Raw genomic sequence first — 22,573 nt, forward strand, 5'->3', positions numbered from 1 at the left:
TTGTCAAATCACCTTAGCAAACCAAGGAGCAATATTAACTTATCTCTATCAGGAGAAAAAAAAAAGCTGAGACATTTAGATTCATTTCACTTCCTCTCCTGGTCTAGTCTCCTTTTATCTATCCAGTATCCAGATGGAAAGCTAAAGTCACATGTTTGAAGATAGTGAGTAAGAGTGAACTAGCATGATATTCCAGATGAGTATATCATCTGTTTCCCTTGAGAGTGTTCCATTCTAAAAAAATCATGGGGATATTACTGTTCATGAGTGTATCAATATTTCCAAAAAAAGAGGAAAAAGAAAAGAAGAGAACAGAAAAGTGATTCTTGCCTTTTCAATACAAGAGAGAAATATTTTTTTTTATTTCTTTGCAACAACTGCTATATAGCTGCTAATAATTTTCTTGGCATTACAGTAAAAACCCACTAAAGAAAGAGAATGACCATTACCTGGCTAGCATGCAACATTTTTTTGGTCAACACCAAAGCAACAAAAGATAACCTAGCTGATATCCTTTAATCAATCCTTCAACACTTTTTTAAAGGCAGAAGATGCATGATTAGAACACAGCTTAAACTGGCAAGCAATGAATTTAATAGTGTGGAGGGAAAGGGCAAGAAGGAATTCTTTGAACTTAAGAACTAAAAAGGACTGTCAAAGGGCAGCATTACTACCTCTAACTGCAGGGTCTCTCATTGAATCCTCCAGAGGAATCATCTGATAGCCTGATGGTCTAATGCCACTTAAGATAACATGTAATAAGAGCACCCAGGTGCATTTGGAAGACAAATGTATTAAATCATACTTTGGGGGAAAAAAATGAAGGTATAGAAGCAGATTGAAGTCTATATATTATCTGAATAGTGATGAGGGGAAAGAGTTAATGCACATGTAGATCAAAATAAAGGCTAAGTTTAAACTAGAATTGTGTAAAATTTGCGTATGGTGTATTAATCTTTCATGGATGAACCTTAAAAGGAATAATATATATCTGTAGAAAAAGATTTGTGATTTGAAAATGGGAAGACTACACTAACAGGAAATTGCGATCTTGTTGCTACGGCGACACAAAACTTCAACTCCCATTTGAATAGTCAACTGATATCAGCAGGCATTTTCTAGTCATGTCTTTTTCCTTCCCCTGACTCAATTTTTCCTTCCCCTGACTCAAAAACTGTGGTTCAGGGCTGTTTAACCATTTTTACAGTCATGTTTTGACCCCTAGTTATAGAACGGTAGCTTTTTTTCCTCCTCCATAAGAGGAAAATGGCTATCAAGAAGGATATTTGACAAAATAAATTGGCAAATACAGAGGAAATCCACTTTTTTTTTTTTTTAGTAATTTAAAAGTCTATAGACATTGATTTCACTTCACAATTTCTTAAGACAAAAATAATAAAATGCAGATACTATTAATTGTGATACCCATCAAAAACACCTTTAGAGGTACTGCAAAACATTTGCACTCCACAGTGCTGCAGCAGATGAAAGTCAGCATCACAACAGCAATTCATAATATTTTAAGGATCTGCTTAAGTTATTCAAATTTATATTTGCCAAATGCTAGCTGACCCTAGCACATTTTCTGGTGAAATGCTACAAATGGCTCTGCCAATAAACTACCTTTAACATGTTATTAGGTTTTCCCCCTTTGCAACCTCTTCTCCACCCCATCATGTATTAACATTTGAAATATCACAAGAGATCAAATAACCAATGTACTTTCACTGAAGTATTGCATTACAATGAATAAAACCATTAGCAATTAAAAAAATGCACAAACAAGAAAAAAAACCCACTCCATCTAGGGTCAAAAGTCCCTAACCAACAGAAACTAGCAAAAATTGAAAAAGGAATCACTGCATTTAGTGAGCACATATATTCATACATTGTCAAAATTTCTGACATCACAGCCATTTGTGACAGGAATAGCATCATTCAAACCCCAGTTTCCTGGGGATGTTTTCTTGAACTTAAGTGAGTTTGAAACGTGATTTTTGGAATAACTCATCCAGATTAGGATTTTATCACTAGCTATACAAACAGGAAAAACAATTGATTTTTCATCAGTATTTGTAGCCCCATAGACCCGTGCACTCAGAAAAAGCCACCACTAACGGATGTGGTAGTATGCGTTCCCATTCCTTAAGCTTGTTATATGTTGACTGCACAACTAAGAAGCCCAGCAAGACTCAGTTTCATCCACCCCAGAGAAAACATAAACCCATCCAGGGAACCTGGCTATTATTACTGCTTTTCTTCACAGTGCTTTCTCATGTACTGCTGGGATGGACATCATCAGGGATTTTCTTGAAAGCTCAGAAGGCTTCTAAACAGAGAAGCCTCTTCGGTAGGCTACTTTCAAGACCTTTTTTCTATTACTCAATTATTTTCCTTCTTACGGGGAATGCATAAATTAATAAATAATGAGACTGAAGATTCGCACTGCAAGACAGGCCGGTAGGAATAATGCACATCAGAGCCACATGCTGCTTGCCCTCATCAGTGCCGCATACGCAACCAATTCAAAGACCATCCCACTCGCGCTCCCTCCGCAGAGAGGGGGGTGAAAGCAGCCTGTGCCGCTCCCGCCGGGCCGAGTCACCGCAGCCCCACACTGCGCTGCCCAGCGCTGGCAGGTGGGCGACATGCGAGGACTGATCAGCTCTCTCAGGCGGAGCAGGGAGAGGGGGAAGGTGATAAGAAAGGGAGGAATGAAGGAAAGGTCGTATGCCTAACGGCTAACGGTCACGGGAGGGGCTGTTGCTTCCCGCCCCCAAACGACCTGACGCAAAGCGCAGCAGGAGCAGAAACGACCCGGCACGCAGACACTGCACAGGAAGACGGGGAAGCGGGCCAGGATGGGGGCCTAAGAAACCAGGGCAGCCGGGCCCTCACCTGAGCTCAACAGCAGCGAGTCCCCCAGCAGCCAGCTCCCTCCAGCTGCCGATCAGCTGATAAGCGACCCCCCGCGCATGCGCCGGCCTCTCAGGCGCCCTGAGGCCGCGCGCGCACAGGAAGTGCCTGACACAGGCCAGCGGCTGAGGTTTCAGTTCCGGGTAAAACTCGTACCTTAGCTCGAAGCTATTTGCTGTTTTTCGCTGTCGCCCAAAGGAAAAGGGGCATGGGGACGACACGAACCCGCCCGTCCCGCGCCCAAAAAAGGAAAGGAGGAGAAAAAGATGGTTAGGAGCCCGCGCGCATGGTTGCCGTCCCACGCCACGTGACGAACACCTCAACGCCTTTTCCCCGCCCCCCCCTCCCCCCCAGCAGTGCCCAGCGAGGTCACGCGGAAGATGCCGCGCGATGCCGCTCCCCCTGCCGCGGCGTAAGGGCGCGAAAGGCCCTGCCTGGCCTAGCCCGGCCCAGCTCGGCTCAGCGCTTGCGCGCGCGGGAGGAAGGGCGGGCGGGCGGCAGGGGGGATCACGGCTGTGAGTGCGTGCGTGAGCGTGCACGTGGCGTGAGGTGAGGGGTCACAGGGGGGTGGGGCGCGGTGCAGACGGACGGCGGCGGCGGCGGCCCATGTGGAGCGGGAAGCTGAGTCGTCAGCGCTGCCCGGGACGAGCAGGAGGGTGAGGCCAGAACTGCGCTGCCGGGGCCTGCACGCAGTGAGCGCGGGCACCAGCATCCGCCGTGCCTCGGCCGCACCATGAAGGGGTGAGTGCGAGCATGGGTCGGGGCTCGGCCTCGCCGTGGCAGAGCGCCGATGGCGGTTTCGGTCGCGCCGTTTCCGCCCTTGTGTGGAGCGGGAGCGAGGGGCCTCAGCGGCGTGGCCGGGCCAAGCACGGGCGTGGGCGGGTGCCTGGCAGTCGACCAGAGCCTGGCCTGCACCGGAGGACCGGCCTGGACAGCACCTCCCGCCACTATGGGGAGGTGGAGGGGCCCGAGCAGGGCCCCTCGGTGCTTCTCCTGCTTCAGTCTGTCTGAAAGCAGCCAGAGACCACTGCAGTCTCGGGGTTGGGTGCTATGATGGGTAGAGGGACAGTGATGTGCACTGGGGGGCTGGTTTAGCATGGAGACCTTCCTGGCTATGAAAAGTCTCTTGCTCGAGGAAAAAGCTTCCTATGGGAGCCCCCTCTGCACCCCCCCATACTCATGGACACTTTGATTTTTCACCTGTTTCCAGGGTGCAGGCTCTTTTTTTGCCCGATCTGGCTTCACTGGGTGGGTAGGAAGCATGGGCTTTTGCCTCGTGCTTCTGGGTGGCTGCAGGCTGAGGTCTTCACCAAGTCCCTCTGCAAAGCAAATCAGGAGCACAGGCAGTTCTGGGAATTCTGGCTGGTTTTTTACTTGTCTGGCAACAGTGAAGAATTGTTGCTTAGCCTGTGTAGGAAAGCTGCAGGTTTGCAGCATCTCTTGAGCATTAAGTCTCTACGTCCTTATCTCTGTGGAGCCTGTAGGATGCCGAGGGATGAAAATGAGTTGCATTCTGTGTTTATTTTCTCCAGCATGTGGCTTTGGGCCTTACTTTCCTTCTCAGTGACTCTTGAAAGCCTAGAGATTTCAGATGTGGTTGACTGAAACACACTGTTTGCTACCCAGAGGAGGTCATAAGGTGTTGAGGAGGCCGTGAGGTTAGAGGCCTTTAAAGTCTGAGTCTTGTTCTGGAGTCTGAAAACCTGCATGACCTTGTAGAGACCACTTTGGGACAGGCTTTTACTTGTTGGCCCACTTGTCTGTTGCTTATTGATTTCGATGTCGTTTGTGTTCTGGAAAGTGTAGTCCTTTTTTTTGCCTCATTTCTGTGTAAAGGAAGTTTTTCCACAGCTATTTCTTAAAGGAGATTTAAATCTTCCTTGAAACTAGGGTTATGCAAGTGCTGGGTGTTACTATTCCAGTTTGGCAGCTTAAGACAGGTTGAATGGAAGTTGAAGCACTTAAGCTTTTTTGCTAAGAAATGGTAAGGGGTTTATCTTGTTAACAATTGAGGTGAGGTCACACAGTGAGACTGCTTCGTAACAGGTACTTGGCCATCTCTGACTTCCTGTAAACAGCTTCACATATCAGGAAGCACAGTAACTATCTGTAAGAAGGAATTCAGTGATGATGATAAACAAAATGTAACAAGGAATCAATTCTCAGCTGATAGCAGATAGCTAAGATTGGGATCTTGGGCAGTGCTTTATGTGTCTGTGCTGCCCTACAAGAAATGGGACATCCCGCCTGCTGATAACAAAAGAATGACAGAGCTGGTGACAAGAGCAACTGTCCTAATGAGCAGATACCAAGTGGCAGTTGAGGTGTCTATTGTGACTATTGTTTAACTGCTCTCCTCTTGTCAGAACTTGGTTTCCTTTTATCCTCTGTAGACCTTTCTACTGTTTTCTACAGTTTATCCCTGCTTTGGCATGCATGCATGCATGTCAGTGGCAACCTGAATGACAAGAGTTATTCAGGCTGGTATGATACATGGAAAGCTGCTCAGGCATGTAAGGCTGCAGCCACAAAGGTTTCATGGTAGGTCACAGCCAGAGCTGTCCACTGTGCTGCTGAGGCAGGCTGTGTGCAGGCTAGGGGCTGGAACCAGGCTCCTCGCTTCGGTTGCAGCTTTCAAGACTTATGTTTTGGATTTTTTTTGTTGTTTTGTTTTACTGGGGTTTTTTTTTGCAACTTCTTTGCAACTTTTTGCAATAAAATTTTAAAATGCTTTAGCTGCCATAGTACTGAACCTAATCGCCATTTTTTTTTCTTAACTTAAAGGCATTTTATCACTGATTTGACTTTGGGGGAAGCAGAACTGGTCTCTCTCAGGTTTAGCTTTTCTGGTAGTCTTTCATTCCTTTGAAGAACAGCATGTGTTTTTCTAGTAAAAACACTCTTAACACCATACAGCAAGATTTATGCAAAATGAAATCTTAGTACTAAGTCTAGGTGCTCTGTAATCAAATTGGGAGAAGTAGGCCAGCAAAACTCAAATTGAAAAATAACTCAATTTATATAGCTCTTTTGTTCTCTCATTGTATTTAAAGATTTCAGTAGAATGTGTTTACTTACATAAGTAAATCAAATCTTTTTCTTTTTCCAATATAAAAAGATCTGAGAAGATCCCCCAAAAGCAAGTTGTGTCAGAGAACAGGGCCAAAAATAGATCTTAAAGCTTCAACTCTACAATATATGAACTCATCCATTCTCTGAAAGGAGAAGGAAGTGATTTAAAATTTGAATAACTTCTCAAATTGGCAAATATTAAACTTGTTCAGATCCGTTATTTAAGGCGACACTCTTTGTGTGTGTGTGTGTGTGTGTGTGTATCTCCACACAGAAGGAAAGGAGGGAAAGATGTCAGAAGTCAATCCTTAAATTGACTTAAATTGGTTGAGAATTAGTAGAGAAAAATGCAGGCCATCTTGTGTCATTTTTTCTCAAAGCAAGGTAGACAATGTCAGGAGGATTTTTCTCTCTTCCCTGCTGAAAGACAAGAAGAGGTGACCTCTGTGTTGTTTCTGGCAGTTTTGGAGGAGTAGAAACTTGTGGGAGAGAGAGGTATTTGAAGTGAGGAAGGAGAGGAAAGAATGAAATGGTCTATGCATAGAAGACCTGTTGGTTATTCAAAGACCTGAGAACATAAAGAAGTATGTCATTGAAATGAGACAGCTGTGTATTTGCATCAAAAAATGCACATTGAATTAATTCATTACGGGAAGGAAATGAGGTGAGACTTCATTAAAAATAGAGAATTGAAAAAATTTTGACAATGGGGTGGCTGCAACTAAGATATCCAGCCAAATTTTTGCAGAAGCAGAGTAACTTTTTGGTTCAGTTCAAAATGTCTTGCAATATAGCGAGAACATGTCGCATAAAATACTTCTGGAGCACACTTGACCTTTCTCTCCCAGGATGCATTTGATTTTGGTCCTTATCAGGCTTGAATCTGAATCCCTGAAAAAGTTCCCCATTTTCATTACTTGACTATTGTATAACATTCTTGTGAGAGTATAGGGAGAGATGAAGGTCTTTGGGCAATTTCTTCAACAAATTTCTTCTTGCCTGTGAAGTTCACCTATTAGATTGAAATTAGCGGATAAGTAGTTCTTTAACACAGATTTTCATTCAAGAAGAATTCATGCTTCTTGAAGACTGGGGAAAGGATAGAGAAAAACAATCTGTTGTGCATTATAAATTAGTTTTTTTTAATAGTTGCTGCCTTAGGCATAATGAAGGTAGACACATAAAACTGTTATTTCATTCTGTTTTGTGAAGAATATACTCTGAAAAAAAAATAGTACAGAATTTGAAAATCTCAAAAAACAATTCATGATATGGACAGGGGATCCATAATGTCCTGCTTCATTTTCTTTACCAATGTAGTGTACACCAGCACTTGTGAAGAAAGATGTTTCAGTGATTCATTGTAGTAGATCATGTGAAGCAGGTAAATATCTTTCTCCTGATATGTCAGTTCTATCATGAAAACCTTGTTGCGTTATACAAGTACAAGAAATGTCTTTGAGCCTGCTGAGCTCCCTGGATTTAGGTAAATGAGACACTTAACCCCACATTTAGGTCTGTTTTGAATTTGGCCTCTGCTCTTACATGAGGATCATGAAGTAATCAAGGGCTTCATGAACACTAATTAGTGAAGGGTCATGACCCTCTGAGAGGTAAATAGAGACTGTAATTTTCATATCCAGGCACACTGAGGTATGTAAAGGGGTATAGCCCCAGGGTATTATCACTTTGGGCTAGTAATTTCAAACTGAAGTACTTTTGCTTAGACTGCAGTCATGTTTCTAAATCAGAATGTTCTTGTGAGTTTAACTGACTTGCAAGGAAAAATGTTTAGGCTAGTGCTGGAGAGTTAAGATGTCTGATAACTTTTTACCTGCTACATAATCACAGTCAAGTTGTTTCCTCTTTCACCTTACTTGTGTTGCATGTTTCCCAGGTGCATCAAAGCTTTTGCCTTATTAGGAGCTTTGAAGAAATTAAATGTTAGGGGCTTCTAAGCTATGTATGTGTGGTTGCTATTCTGTTCTACGTCAGCTGCAGTTTATTTCTGAGCATCTCAGAGTTTGAAAATTCTGTCAGCGTGGCATGTCAGTTCCTGTTCTTTGTATCCAGCTGTAGAAGGACAGAACTCTTTATTGTCTCAAAAAGCTTCGTTTTGTCTGTCACTTGTTGAAATGACCTCTTTGTGGTGCTCTCCCTGCCTGTCTCTGGGTTTTTTGTAATTGCATTGCTACTTTAGATTTAGAGTGACTTAGTGTCAGTGTTTTTAGGATTTTGTAAGGTTTTCTCTTTTTTTCTTTTTTTTTAATGAGAATGCAGTATAGACTTGCAGTCCAGTAAATCCCTCAAAGAACACGTCTGAAAAATTCCAAAGCTACTTTATCACAACTTAGATTCTTGCAAGTAAAGACTAGCCAATATTCTGTAAAATGATGGGTCTTTCTAGGTTGAAGCCAAGTGACTTGTCTAAGTATGGTGAAGATATCTGGGTTGTAACTCGTCAATTATTTTGTCCTTATACAGGAGAGAGGCAAACAAGGGTTCAAATTGTCTTTTGCAGTTATGACATTTGTTGGCGAAACCCATTTGCATCAAGACCCTCTTGAACTCAGTCTTGCATTTATCTTTCATTAATTCAGATTCTAAAACTACTTGGCTGTCTTGCATACATCACTCTGCACTTTTGCAGTGCAGCACACAAGAGAGGGTGCAACTTCTAACAGGGTATCAGGTGTCATGCAAATAAATCCTTTCAAGTAAGTGGGACTAAAAGAGATCAGGGACTCAGAAGTGAATTTGGAAGACGTTTTGTATGCTAGGCTTGTATGTATCTTTCTGATTGTCTGATATGTGAAGCAGAGATTTTTGGTCTGCAGATCTAGATAATTGAAAACATACTGGTCTGCCCACAATAACTAGATCAACTCGTGCACCCAGCAGGACAGCTCATCTGTGTTTTAAGTGGAGAGGCTCTTTTGGCTTTGGATTTGACTCTTAAGTAAAGCCACACCTTTTAGCTATAGCTTTTCTAGCTCTGGTTTGCTTTTGTTTTATGGGAGTGAATTATCCTGTCTAGACTCTTTAATTTGGAAGCCAAAATAGAAGCGGTAAAGTTAGTTGGCTGTGTAGTGGGTGACAGACTCTACTCTAAAGTCCTCTAGTTTAATACTTCTTTTTTTTTTCCTGTGTGCTCCCTCTTCTGACTGTTCTGTAATACCTCAAGTGCAAGAATTTTGCAAATTGCAGATATATTGCTGCTAAATTTAGACTGCCAGATTTTTTAAGTAAGTCCAAGCCAAGCTATCAGCTACACAGAGATCTATTTCAGTCAGTCAGATCCCTCTAGGGGATAAACTTGAACTGTTTGTTCAAATGAGACTGAGATTCTTACGGTATTAAGAAACTTGGATTTTCCCCTTTTTCTCCTTAGTGTTGATGCTTAAATTGGGCTCAGAATCTGAGCCCAATCCCTATGACTGGATTTGTTTTTCCTCTTGACTGTATCTTTGGAAAATTAAGCTATTAATATATGAAATGATAGCTCTAAAAGCTTATTTCTCCTTTAATGTATATCAAAAGGCAAAATGTAGCCTTAGTGTAAACAGATGCTAATGTCTCGTTTAACCTCTGTTACTTTCATCAGTCTAAATTTAAACTTGTAGGAAAAATAGTGTGTTCAAATCACTTCCGCTCAGTAAGCTGCAAATAAAGGAGTGCAGTTGCAGTAGATTGGGTTGCATTTGGTCCTACAAAAAGCATTTTTTTCCTGGCAAGTCCTTGAAGGATTTTAGGGCATAACATACCAGAGCAGGATCGTTAATGCTGGTCTTCTCGACATGTGTCTAGTTTTAGTAACTACATGTTGCCTCACTAAATTCCCACTTCCACTCTAATTCCATGGATCCCTCTTCGCTTCCACTCTTAGATAGTTGGCCAGTGCTGAAATACACCTTTAAGGAGGATCTGCCTTACTCACTAGAAGCAGGTTCACTTCAGCAGTGAAGTCTGTTCAGCTTAGTTACTGAGCCATCAGCATCTTGCAGCTGAGGAAGAAAGCGAATATAGTCCTAGAATATGTCAGGAAAAATAGAATAGAAATAGGGAAAAGCTGCTGCTCATGTACAAGGGAGTAGGATGTGTTTAGGGTTCTGTGAGCAGTTCTGTTATATTGAAGGAAAATCAACAGAAATCTGAAGAAGCTCAGAGAATAGCTTGCATGAGAATAGTAGACATCAGGAGCCAATCTTACAGAAAGAGACTAAAAGCTTGAAAGAAAGGTGCATGAGGGTATAACAGCTCTCTGAAAAGAGGTAAGAAGAGGGCATATTGGTGCATACTGACTGTTGAAACTAACGAGAGAAGAGAGCATATGGAAAGAACTTGAATACACTGAGGATCGAAATCAGAAGAAAGTTTAACTGAGAAAAATAATGGCTTGGGTATAGCCTTGAAATAGAAGAAATCTTAGAACGTAGTGTTCCACCTAGAAAGGTTCTATATTTGTAGAGTAATATGGTAATAGGCCTGATATAATGAGCCAAGAGTCCTATGTTCTCCCGTGTTAAAAGCAATTGTATGGGAGAAACTTGAAGTGGAGGACTTGGTCAAGCACTTTTGACACCTAAGATGAGTACAGTTGACTTCATGAGAAGCTATTTAAGATGTTGGATGCCAGTGCTAAATGTGTATCTTCTTAAAGCTGTTATTGGAATTATAGAATAAAATAATCTGTTAAAGTAGTGGCATGTCCATTCTGAGTGCATCAGGCTCTTTAAACATCTTTGTACTCTCATTTGCTAATTTGTTCACGATTTACTTTTTTTTTTTTTTTTTAACAGCAGTAAAGAATAGATATTTCTGGCACTACCTATGCTGGGTATGCAGGACTGGCCTAAACGGAGTTTGACTGATACAGTAGATATATGTTATTATTTTGGCTGAGAGGTAACTTGAGGAAATACTTTTAACAAGCATTTTCAAAAAATGCAAAAGTTGCTGTTGTTTGTCCATGGAAAACAAAGGAATGGCCATTTTGTGCTCTCTGTTATGGGAGCTATGTATGCTTTGCCTTGGATCTTTGTAGTCTGGGACACCTTTCAGTCCTTTGGTTCAAAGAGGGGATGGAGCACAAAAGCATCTAGACACCCATTGATTGCTCTGCTCCTTTTGCACGCACTTCCAGAAGCAACTTAAGTTGGGTTTGGCCTAGTCCTGCTTTTGGCATTTTTTTCTCATCCTTATGCATCAGAAGGCTGTGTGGCAAACACAATCAGGGGATTGATGGGTGTTGTTTTTAATTTGGGGTTGGTTCACCATGTGGTTGAGCAAACCTTTGTGCCAGCAGGAGGGTAGAAATGAGCAGCTCAAGGACATCAAGACTGCTTCTCTGAGCAGCAGTGCTAGCTTTCCTTTTTTTTTTTTCTTTTTTATTGAGGCCATATGGCACTTTTGCTGCCCTGTCCTTAGGCAAAGTGAAGCTTCATGATGCTCATCTTCCTTTCCATGTGATCATTTTTACTCACTATTCCTCTGCGCGCGCGCGTGTGTGTGTGTGTGTTGTGTAATAGATGAGGGAAGGAGGGAGAGGGGGAGAGGGAATGGGGGAGGGCAGAGTGGAGAGGGGGTAGAAGGGAGAAGTAAAGAGGGGAGAGAGGCAGGGAGGAGAGGGGGGGAGAGGGAAGGTGGGAGGTGGGTAGGGCAGACAGGAGGAGGGGGGCAGGTGGAAGAGGAGAGTGGAGGAGGGAAGGAGGGAGAGAGTGAGGAAAAGTAGAGGGGGGAGAGGGAAGGAGGGAGAGAAAGAGATGAAGCAAGAAAGAGGAAAAGAGAAAGAAAGATTGAATGAGAAAGAGGGAAAGAGAGATGGAGCAGGAAAGAGAAAGAAAAGGATGGTGCAAGAAAGAGAAAGAGATGACATGAGAAAGCAAGAAAGAGAAAGAAGGAGCAAGAGAAAGGGAGATGGGGTGAGAGGGAAAGAAAAAGATGGAGCAAGAAAGAAAAAAGAGAGATGGGGAAGATAGAAAGGGGGAGAGAGAAGGAGGGGGAAATGAGGAAGAGAGAAGGAAGAGAAAAAGGCGAAGAAAGGGGAAGGGGGGAAGAGAGGGAAGGGGAGGGAAGGGGGGAAGGGGGGAAGAGAGGGAAGGGGAGGGAAGGGGAGGGAAGGGGGGGGGAAGGGGAGGGAAGGGGGGGGAAGGGGAGGGAAGGGGGGAAGGGGAGGGAAGGGGGAGGAAGGGGGGAAGGGGAGGGAAGGGGGGGGAAGGGGAGGGAAGGGGAGGGAAGGGGGGAAGGGGAGGGAAGGGGGGAAGGAGAGGGAAGGGGAGGAAAGGGGGGAAGAGAGGGAAGGGGAGGGACGGGGAGAAGGGGGGGGAAGGGGAGGAGGGGAAGGGGGGGAAGGGAAGGAGGGGAAGGGGAGGGAAGGGAAGGAGGGGAAGGGGAGGGAAGGGGGGAGGGGAAGGGGGGGAAGAGGGGGGAGGGGAAGGGGAGGGGAAGGGGGGGGAGGGGAGGGGAAGGAGGGAAGGGGAGGGGAGGGGAAGGAGGGAAGAGGGGGGGAGGGGAAGGAGGGAAGGGGAGGGGAGGGGAAGGAGGGAAGAGGGGGGGAGGGGAAGGGGGGGAAGAGGAGGGGAGGGGAAGGAGGGAAGGGGGGGAGGGGAAGGAGGGAAGGGGGGAGGGGAAGGAGGGAAGGGGGGGAGGGGAAGGGGGGGAAGAGGAGGGGAGGGGAAGGAAGGAAGAGGGGGGGAGGGGAAGGAGGGAAGAGGGGGGGAAGGGAAGGGGGGAAGAGGAGGGGAGGGGAAGGAGGGAAGGGGGGGGAGGGAAGAGGGGGAAGAGGGGGGAGGGGAAGGGGAGGGAAGGGGGAAAGAGGGGGGAGGGAAGGGGGAAAGAGGGGGGAGGGGGAGGGAAGGGGAGAAGAGGGGGGAAGAGGGGGGAGGGGAAGGGGGGAAGAGGGGGGGAGGGGAAGGGGGGAAGAGGGGGGGAGGGAAGGGGGGAAGAGGAGGGGAGGGGAAGGAGGGAAGAGGGGGGGAGGGGAAGGAGGGAAGAGGGGGGGAAGGGAAGGGGGGGAAGAGGAAGGGAGGGGAAGGGGAGGGAAGGGGGGAAGAGGGGGAAGGGGAGGGGAAGGGGGAAGAGGAGGGGAAGGAGAGGGAAAGGGGGAAGAGCGGGGAGGGGAAGGGGGGAGGGGAAGGAAGAAGGGAGAAGGGGAGGGGGGGGAAGGGGAGGGAAGGGGGGGAAGAGGGGGGAGGGGAAGGGGAGGGAAGGGGGGAAAGAGGGAAGGGGGAGGGGGGAAGGGAGAAAGTAGGGAAAGGGAGAAGGGGAAGAGGAGAAGGGAGGAAGGGGGAAGGAGGGAAGAGGGGGGGAGGGGAAGGAGGGAAGAGGGGGGAGGGGAAGGGGGGGAAGAGGAGGGGAGGGGAAGGAGGGAAGAGGGGGGAAGGGAAGAGGGGGAAGAGGGGGGAGGGGAAGGGGAGGGAAGGGGGAAAGAGGGGGGAGGGAAGGGGGAAAGAGGGGGGAGGAGAAGGGGAGAGAAGGGGAGAAGAGGGGGGAAGAGGGGGGAGGGGAAGGGGGGAAGAGGGGGGAAGGGAGAAGAGGGGGGGAGGGGAAGGGGAGAGAAGGGGGGAAGAGGGGGAAGGGGAGAGAGGGGGGGAGGGGAAGGGGAGAGAAGGGGGGAAGAGGGGGAAGGGGAGAGAAGGGGGAAGAGGAGGGGAAGGGGAGGGGAAGGGGGAAGAGGAGGGGAAGGAGAGGGAAAGGGGGAAGAGGAGGGGAAGGAGAGGGAAAGGGGGAAGAGTGGGGAGGGGAAGGGGGGAGGGGAAGGAAGAAGGGAGAAGGGGGGAGGGGAAGGGAAGGGGGAAGGGGGGGAGGGGAAGGGGAGGGGAAGGGGAGGGAAGGGGGAGGGGGGAAGGGAGAAAGTAGGGGAAGGGGGGAGGGGAAGGAAGAAGGGAGAAGGGGGGAGGGGAAGGGAAGGGGGAAGGGGGGGAGGGGAAGGGGAGGGGAAGGGGAGGGAAGGGGGAGGGGGGAAGGGAGAAAGTAGGGAAAGGGAGAAGGGGAAGAGGAGAAGGGAGGAAGGGGGAAGGGGGAGAGGGGGGAAGGGAGAAAGTAGGGAAAGGGAGAAGGGGAAGAGGAGAAGGGAGGAAGGAGAAGGAAGAGGAAGGGGAAGAAGGGAGGAAGGGGAGGGTGGAAGGGCAAGGGGGTAAGAGAAGTGAGGGGAAGGGCAAGGGGGGAATAGGGGGCGGGAGGAGCAGAGGGGAAGAAAGAAGAGGGAAGAGGAAGAAGCGGGGGGAAGGAGAAGAAGGAGGGAGGAAGAGGGGGAAGAGAGGAGACATGGACCCCAGAGATTCTAGGAATTAGTTTCAAAAGGAGGTGGCTGAAAGGTGCTTTTCATCTCTTTTTCGTTTTATTTTCTCTGGTGTGGTGCTAAGTTGAGAGGTAATGTCCCCGTTCAGTAGCTCTCAAAAGCTGCAGGCTCTCCTTCTGCGTTTTTATTACTATTATATTTTCTTATCCTGCTCTCTTGGGCGTCCAGTCTCATGTAGGCTGCAGGAAAAGAGGCTGTGGCCACTTCTGTCTGCTCCTGCTATGGGATTATTAAGGTGCTCTGTTCCAGGATAGCTCTCTTCCAGGCACAGCTCTCTTCCAGGCACAAGAACACCTGCTTCAGTTTTGTTGTAGATGGAAACTTTAGAATTGCATCCCACTTGCTGCATATGCATCCCGTATGCAGGCATAGTGTGCCTGCATGTCTTGACATAGTTGAGATGCAAGACTATGGAGAGTAGTGCTGTTTCTGCCATGGTTGAGATTGCTATTGAAGAACATACTGCCTGTTTGTCATGGTCATCCCAAAAGAATGTCGTACACCTAAAAGAACTAAGCAGACTGGCGGGACTGACAGTTTAGAATTTCCCCCTGCCGTCGGGAACAATTGACCTATGCGGCATAGTATGGGAAGATTAGGAACTGCCTGCAACAGTCTGTAAGTACCCAAACTGGGGCATGAGATGTGTGATACCAAAGAGCTTTTTTTGAAACTGTTTGGGAAATGTATGTTAGACATATGTCAGAAAGGATTGATACTCCAATACCATCCATTAATTTTAAGTGGTTAGAGTGCTTGGCTGGAATACAATAATGTAATGGAGAGGTACAGGATTATCAATACACCTTTAGTTGAGGCTAGATTCTAGCGGCAAATGGTTAGTCTTCTGCAGGGCTCACTAGGTAGAATGTTCAGTCTTGTGTCATGTAGAAGAATGGGCACTGCTGATCTTTCATACGTAGGGCTGAAGTCGCTTTGCAGAAATGAAGACTAGTTCTTTCTGTGGAAGTGGAAAGTATGTGTTAGAACAAGTTGTGCTTCTTGAAATAAACCTTAAAGCTTCCATTCCTATAGCTTTTACTCATGTGAAGCTGTACTCCATTGCAGTACAATGCCTAAGAAAGTTTTTGTATATTTGTACCTTCCCGGATGATGTGATCAACTAAAATTGATATGATAAATGGAATGTTAGTTGTTTATGTTTTTGACATGTAATTAAGGTCAATTAATAAAATAGAGACAGATCTCAGTGTTATTTAGTGCAGTTCTTGAAGACTAAAAGTTGTTGGGTATTATATCTCATCTTTGTTTCACTGTATCATGTAAGCTAATCTGTGTTGTTTTCTCCTAGACATCAACCTGTGACTAGGCCCAAAACATTAGAGACGGAAAGCAGCTACTGCTTGTTGTCAAACCTTGCCTTACAAGAATTTTATAAAACTGTCTTTTTGAAAACATAATGTGGATTAAAAGGAAAGCAAATGGTAGCTGTAATGATTATTTGTGAAAAAAATAATCTCTCTGTCTATGTGTACCAGGTAAAACAGGGTTGCAGACAAACCTGGAATTGTGTTTGTAGCTCAGTATGCCCTCCATTTGTACCTGCCTTCATGCAATGATGACTATTTGGAGTTTATATTGGTTTTGATTAGCTACTCACTACTTAGTCTTCATTTCTCATGTCATAGTCAGTCTTTGCTAAGTCTACCATCATGGGGGATTTTTCTGTAGCCAGGAAGTTAGCCAGGAAGTTAGCCAGGAAGTTAGCCAGGAAGTTAGCCAGGAAGTTAGCCAGGAAGTTAGCCAGGAAGTTAGCCAGGAAGTTAGCCAGGAAGATAGCACAAACATTTTTACTTGTCTTTTGTCTTGGTATACAGTATCCCTTCAGGATTTTTTTTTTTAAAGGAGATGCTTTTTAAAAGGAGACGCTTCATCTTACTATAGTTCAGCATTAGTATTTTGCCAATGCCGTTCTGCTCTCAGTCAGTGTCAAGAATGACTTCAAAGATGATCGTAATTGAGCACATATCACCGTAACAGTGGAGTGCTCCACTGTGCACAACACTTGCTTTTTAGTGGCAGGTGTCTAGTAAAGATCTGCATCTAAGCATCTATGCATCTGAGCATAAGTCTTATTTTAAACAGTGATATAATGAAGTCTGTCTTTAAAGTATAGGTTGAGAACTTTATTTTCTTGGTCTCCGTTCTAGATGTGTGACTTTTTGTGATCTTAGTGATCTGTGAGAAAATTTAGGGGACAAAGGCAAAGTCAATACAGGTTAATATTCTCCCGAATGTTCTTGTGTCTCCCACCCAATAAAACTACACATGTACTATTACATTTCAGTGTCAAGTGTGGCCTGAAAACCTTCTGAGTGTACAGTACTGATTTTAAATTGAGTTTTGGAATTAAAGTAGCCATCAGCAAAAATTAACTGTGTGTGCTGGACATTGAAATGATGGTTCCAGTATGTGTCAAACTGATTATTAGGTTGGACAGCTGTAGATGTATAAATAAGATATTGCATTTTTTATATTAAAAAGAAAAAAAAAAGGGTCTAACGGATATTAAGCATGTTTTGATTTGTTCCAGTAGCCGGATCGAGCTGGGAGATGTGACTCCACACAACATTAAGCAGCTGAAGCGGCTAAACCAAGTCATTTTTCCTGTCAGCTACAATGACAAGTTCTACAAGGATGTACTGGAGGTTGGCGAACTAGCCAAATTAGGTACAGATCTTCTTGCCAGTAACTGTGGGTTTTGGTGGCTGAAAGCTTACCAGTGCAATCCTTAATGGTTTTGAGTAATAGTTTCATCTATTTTAATGAATGAAAGACAACTGTTTGGGAGCCCCCAGAAAGAGCTGCAGTCCTAAGCTTGAAGTGTTTCCGTTTTATTGGAAATCGGTCTGTTTTCTATTAAGACAGATGTGTGCTGCCAGTTTGCAACCGGAAGTCATTGCTAGTTATTTTGAACTCCAGTAAGTCAATTGTTCTGTCAAAGCATCATCAGAGACTTCACTCAAAATCATACATCATGGCTGACATATCTGGTACTGAAGAACTGGTAGCAGGGAAGGAAAGAGGATTTAGGGCACAAATGATAGCTTGTAAATGCATGCAGTTTGAGACTTGTAACTAATAATACTTTGTTGTTTCCTTCCTTGGCAGCCTATTTCAATGATATTGCAGTGGGAGCAGTGTGCTGTAGGGTAGATCACTCCCAGAATCAGAAGAGACTGTATATCATGACACTTGGATGCCTGGCACCCTACCGAAGGCTAGGGATAGGTAAGGAGGAGCTTCTTTCCTACCTCAAGTAATCAAAGAAACCTCATTGCTTTGCACCCTTTTCAATGCTCTTTCAACGTTTTCTGGTATTTTGAGCAAGAGGGTCTTAACACTTTCGGAACATTGGTTTTTTTTGGTGGTGGTGTGGGTTTTTTTTTTTGTTTTGTTTTTTGTTTTTGTTTTGTTTTATTTTTGGTGGGGGAGGGTTGGGAAGATTTTTTGAGGAAAGAATATGAGTTGGTAGGCTCGTGTTTTCCTGCCTGTTCCAGAAGTGGACTATTTTGTAGAACTTGCAGGATTCCATGTATTCTTTTACTTGTATTATCAGCCTGTGATGTAAATACTCTGCTTTTATAGATGTGAACATTAAAGCGTAAAGATAAAAATTAATTTATGTCAGATATATAGCAAATGCATACCACATATAGAAGAAAAACATGGATGTCCATAATCAGGTCATCTTTTAACCCTTCCAAAATGTTATTGTTCTAATTGTTATTTATTTTAGCTTTCCGTTACTACTAATAATGCTGCTCACAGATGGCACTTGTTTTCTATCTATATGCGTGCTAATGTGTAGTTTTTTATTGTTGCAAGTCCATAGGCTAAATCAATAACCAGTACCTACAGTAATCCATTTGCTTTGGACAAAGTGGAAATAAAAAATAACTTTATTTTTATTTCTTTTACAATTGCTGTCATCATAAAAAGTTAAGAGGAGTGTCATTAATTTTATATTTTGTTTTGACCACATCGTGAGTTGTGCTTGAGACTTTGAAGTTAACTTTTAGATAAGGTACTTCATAGATATGCTTCTAGACTGCATTTTTCCCCCCAAAAAACAGAAGATAATTTTTGTGAACAGTCAGAAAGATGGGAAGTCTAGATAGACCATATTTGATTTGCCTTTGTTTCAGTAAACTTCCATCCTATGTGTATGAGCATGCAAAAATCATATACTATTTAGAGAGTTGGTCTATTAAAATCAGGATTATTTTTAAATTTTTTCAAGAAATCTTACCAAAAAAAGCTGTTCAAAGTACCTTTCTTATAAACTTAAAAGTAACTCCTGCTTACAGTGATGATTTTGCAAGGTGTCTTCCTTTCAGATAATATTTTTGCAGTTCCAACTTGCTGCCAGATTTTGATGCTCACAGATGACATCTTCAAACTATTTTTTTTCTCTGATTTGGGAGCATAATCAAATGCTCTGACAACACATTCTCAGCCATTTTAGGCTACCTACTGTTTTCTGCCCCTGCTCAAGAAAGCACTTAGGAAGTATGTACTTCCTAATGTACCTAAGTGCACTTCTGGTTTTCTTAAGTATCTCTTTTACCTTTGACAGGAACTAAAATGTTGAATCATGTCTTAAACATCTGTGAAAAAGATGGCACTTTTGACAACATCTATCTGTAAGTAAATGACTTGCTCTTGTGCCTTTTGGGAGAGGTGCCAGAGACATAATTGGAAGCAAAGGGAGAGGAACATTAAAGCATTTTATCATCAGTTTCAGTGGGGTGCTGAGTGAAACAAAACATCTTGTCTAGTAAGCACTTTAGGGAAGCCAAAGATGGCGTTCTGCACTTGTGGTCCATTGCTGAGAAAAGTCAGAGTTTGCTACCTTTATAAAGACCTGTAAATCTGCTGAGTTTAAGAGCAGCTTAGTTGCAAACTAGTGATCAATAGTAGGATGACATCATATTTTAAAGATTTTCTTTTTCTTTGTTCTCCACAAAAAAAGAAAAAACAGTGTTCTCCACAAAATGGAATATGCTGCAAGTCTTTTATGCAGTTTTGCTGCATTTGCTGTCTGGCTTTTATGACACTAATATGTGGGTCAGATCAGATGTGTTTGCAAACACATCTGAAACTCTAGGTTCACATTTAAGCTTGACTACCTATTCCTCTTCTTACATTGTGCCAGGTTTGCTGCTTGTGCAGCAACACAATAAAGTGAGTCAGTGACCTGATCCAGTCGGGAAAGTGGGTTTTGTGTTCTGGTTCTCTTTTAAATCTACTACATGGCTGTGTGAGCACTTGAGGTGATGCGGGAATGAGAGCAAGCACTAGGGGAGAGGAGAGAGCTGCTTAAAAAGGCACCACCATCCTAATAGATCCCTATGGAACAAATTCTAGCCTGAAATCCATAGCAACTAAGGCTGATGTAAGTGAGAAATGCCACAGCTTTGCTTCTTCTCTCTGCTGGTTACATACTTTTGCCTTTTCCTGTGTGCTGATGCCTGTGACTGCCTAGTGAGCTGGATGAGGTTTGAGCCAGATCGTTTCTCTTAGCCAGCTTTCTTACTTATTCCCCTCTTCCTAGTTATACAGTACAAGTGTGGTACGCTGTTATGAACAGGCCCTCAACAGCTGTGACTTGGGTGGATTTATGTTACCATGGAACTGCACCCAGAACTCTAAACTTCCCAAGATGCTTAGTGAGGAGCTTTTCATACCCTGATATCACTAGGCAGAGCGACTTGCTCTTTAAGCTTAGACCTGTTGTGGCAGGGAGGTGAAAATTCTTCCACATTCTGTGCTGTCATAGCTTTGCCTCTTTCGGGTGAGGAGGACAGTTATTTTAACGACCAGTTTGATTAAAGCTACTCTTCAATTGTATTCTTGCTCCACCCTTAGAGGTAGTGATGGTGAACTTGTTTGCTAATTGGCACATGGGTGTTTTTTTTTTTTTTTTTTTTTTTTTTGGCTTTTGCACACTACTTTGTGCACAGTGGAAGAATCATTTACTGTTTTTAATGCAAAAAAACCAAGTTCTACATAATCCTTCCTTTTCATCCCCAGAGTAGTATTCTAGTGTGCTATTAAGTAGCTCCCAGGATTAGGCATAACCAAATTTGTTAGCAGCTTGCTGGTTTTATTGCTCTGTCTGTTCTTTGTGATCTACATACTGAACATATATGCTGATTAGGCATGTATTTTGGTGTCATTGGCTAGATTTGTCATAATCATGAAGTTCCCTTTTAGATATTTGGTATTTATTTGGTTTAATATTAAGATTTTTGTTGTTGTTTTTCTGCTCTTGCTTTTCAAGCTACTTTGGTTCTGTGATTACTTTATGTAGCATGTTGTCATCACAAAGCTCATACAGTGCCCACTGAATTTTGGGAGCATGTAATGAACCCTTGTTGCTGAGCGAAACCTTTTTTTATTATTATTTTTGATACTTGTGAAAGTAAATTACCTCATGGCTGTTTGTCTTAGAAGCCTTGAAATTCTTGGAATATACTAGCAAGATCTGTAAAACTCTGGGGAATAAAGAGGGAAAAGATTTTGTAAATTCATAGGGCTTCATTGTACCCTGATAGCTTTATGGGAGGAGGAAGGGAAAGCAGCAATGAGCATGGAGTTAAAATCATATCAAAAATCCCATTAAAACCTTCAGCAGTACTGTGTTGCCTTACCTATGGTAGGGGTCAACACTCAGACTAGTGTTTTGGGGTCATCTGAGGAATGTTACTACAAGAAGTTAAAAACAGTAAAAGTAGGTTATGCATTTCCATAAAATATTTATGATTTTTAAGAAAATTTGAAATTACTGAGCTTCAGGGCCTCTGCTATGTACAATCACAGAATGGTCGAGGTTGGAAGGGACCTCTAGAGATCATCTAGTCCAACCCCTCTGCTCAAGCAGCGACACCCAGAGCACGTTGCACAGGGTCGCAGCCAGGCTAGTTTTGAAGATCTCCAGAGAAGGAGACTCCACAGCCTCTCTGGGCAGCCTGTTTCAGGGCTCTGTCACCCTCACAGTACAGAAGTTCTTCCTCACATGGAGATGGAACTTTGTGTGTTTCAATTTGTATACATTACCCATTGTGTGTTCCTTGAAACAGCTTCACTGAAGGAAATATTTGCCATTTCTTCTCACAATGATTGCCAAAGGCCATCCGGAAACTGTGTATTACTGCAGGCTTAAATTGAGAAGACCCTGATTTCCAGTCCTGAACTGTAAAAGCTATACCATCGTTCCTTTCTCTGTTTAGTTGCCTCTCTTTCATATCCTGTTTATACTCTTTATTCTTTGACAATCCTGAATGTGGAGGCAGCATATTATACCACAGAAAGTTCTGATATCTGTCTCTCTATCCTTCTTTCTGTCCCAGGCATGTCCAGATCAGCAATGAGTCAGCAATTGACTTCTACAGAAAGTTTGGCTTTGAGATCATTGAGACAAAGAAAAACTACTACAAGAGGATAGAGCCAGCAGATGCCCATGTGCTGCAGAAAAACCTCAAAGCCCCTGGTCTTGGCCAGAACGCAGATGTGCAAAAGACCGACAACTGAACAAACCCCCAACGAACACTTTCTTGCACTTGCTTGTCGCCAAATAAGGAGAGAGAGGCCTATTGTTTTTTTTTCCCTTTTCATCCTTCCTAACTTTTTTCCTTCACCTCTTCCAACAAAATGTTATGCTTCTTCCAAGGACTGTCCAATCATTTTTTGTTTGTTTTTAAACCCCTCCTTCTTTCTAATTTTTGTTTATGGTGGGAAGAGGTGTGCAGAACTCTTTAGTCTGAGATGTGGAGGGCTTGAGCACGTTTTCCTAATGGCGAGTTTGTATTAGAGAAATTTCTTTTCAGTAAGAAGAATGTAAATGTGAGAAGAGAAAGGAAAAACAATATCTTGTCCTTGATTTCTACATGATTATGTTTCTTTTTATAATATACAGGGTACTTTAGCACCACCACCCTGCATGCCTTTGAATGTTAAATCAGTAATTCCCATTCTTCCTCTTAATTCCCCCTTCTCAAAAAAAGCATGTTTAGTTCTTTCCAATATTTTTGAGTATAGTGTTTTCCTCCATGTTTTACTGAGAAGGGCAGGCTACTTTACCATACCGTTTCACTTTGCCCGGGCTTATCTTTTGAATGCCTTTTTTTTTTTTTCTCAGTACTCCTCACCCAAGCTGGTGCTACATTTCTTAATTGAGAAGATGGTTCAGAGTGGTCTTTGTGGTTTTCCTTATTTTCTTTTATCCAACTGCCAGCAAACTTCCGCCAGAGTTCAAGATGG

General features: G+C 43.9%; 1 protein-coding gene across 2 annotated transcripts; it reads left to right on the plus strand.

The window, feature by feature from the left end:
* The first annotated feature begins 3,512 nt into the window (after positions 1–3,512).
* On the plus strand, positions 3,513–21,911 carry NAA50 (N-alpha-acetyltransferase 50, NatE catalytic subunit). Of its 2 annotated transcripts, none has more exons than XM_010215395.2 (5): positions 3,513–3,657; positions 16,842–16,978; positions 17,420–17,539; positions 18,888–18,954; positions 21,664–21,911. In XM_010215395.2, the coding sequence occupies exons 1-5, from the start codon at positions 3,650–3,652 to the stop codon at positions 21,842–21,844; spliced, it is 513 nt and encodes a 170-aa protein (XP_010213697.1). In that variant the 5' UTR covers positions 3,513–3,649; the 3' UTR covers positions 21,845–21,911. The 2 variants fall into 2 exon arrangements, with proteins under 2 accessions (XP_010213697.1, XP_088387435.1); XM_088531309.1 differs by having other exon boundaries at positions 16,845–16,978.
* The last annotated feature ends 662 nt before the right edge of the window (positions 21,912–22,573 follow it).

Source organism: Tinamus guttatus, unplaced genomic scaffold (genome assembly GCF_059628265.1).
Source record: "Tinamus guttatus ecotype Peru unplaced genomic scaffold, ASM5962826v1 Tinamus_guttatus_pri_ptg000404l, whole genome shotgun sequence".
Classification (NCBI taxonomy): Eukaryota; Metazoa; Chordata; class Aves; order Tinamiformes; family Tinamidae; genus Tinamus; species Tinamus guttatus.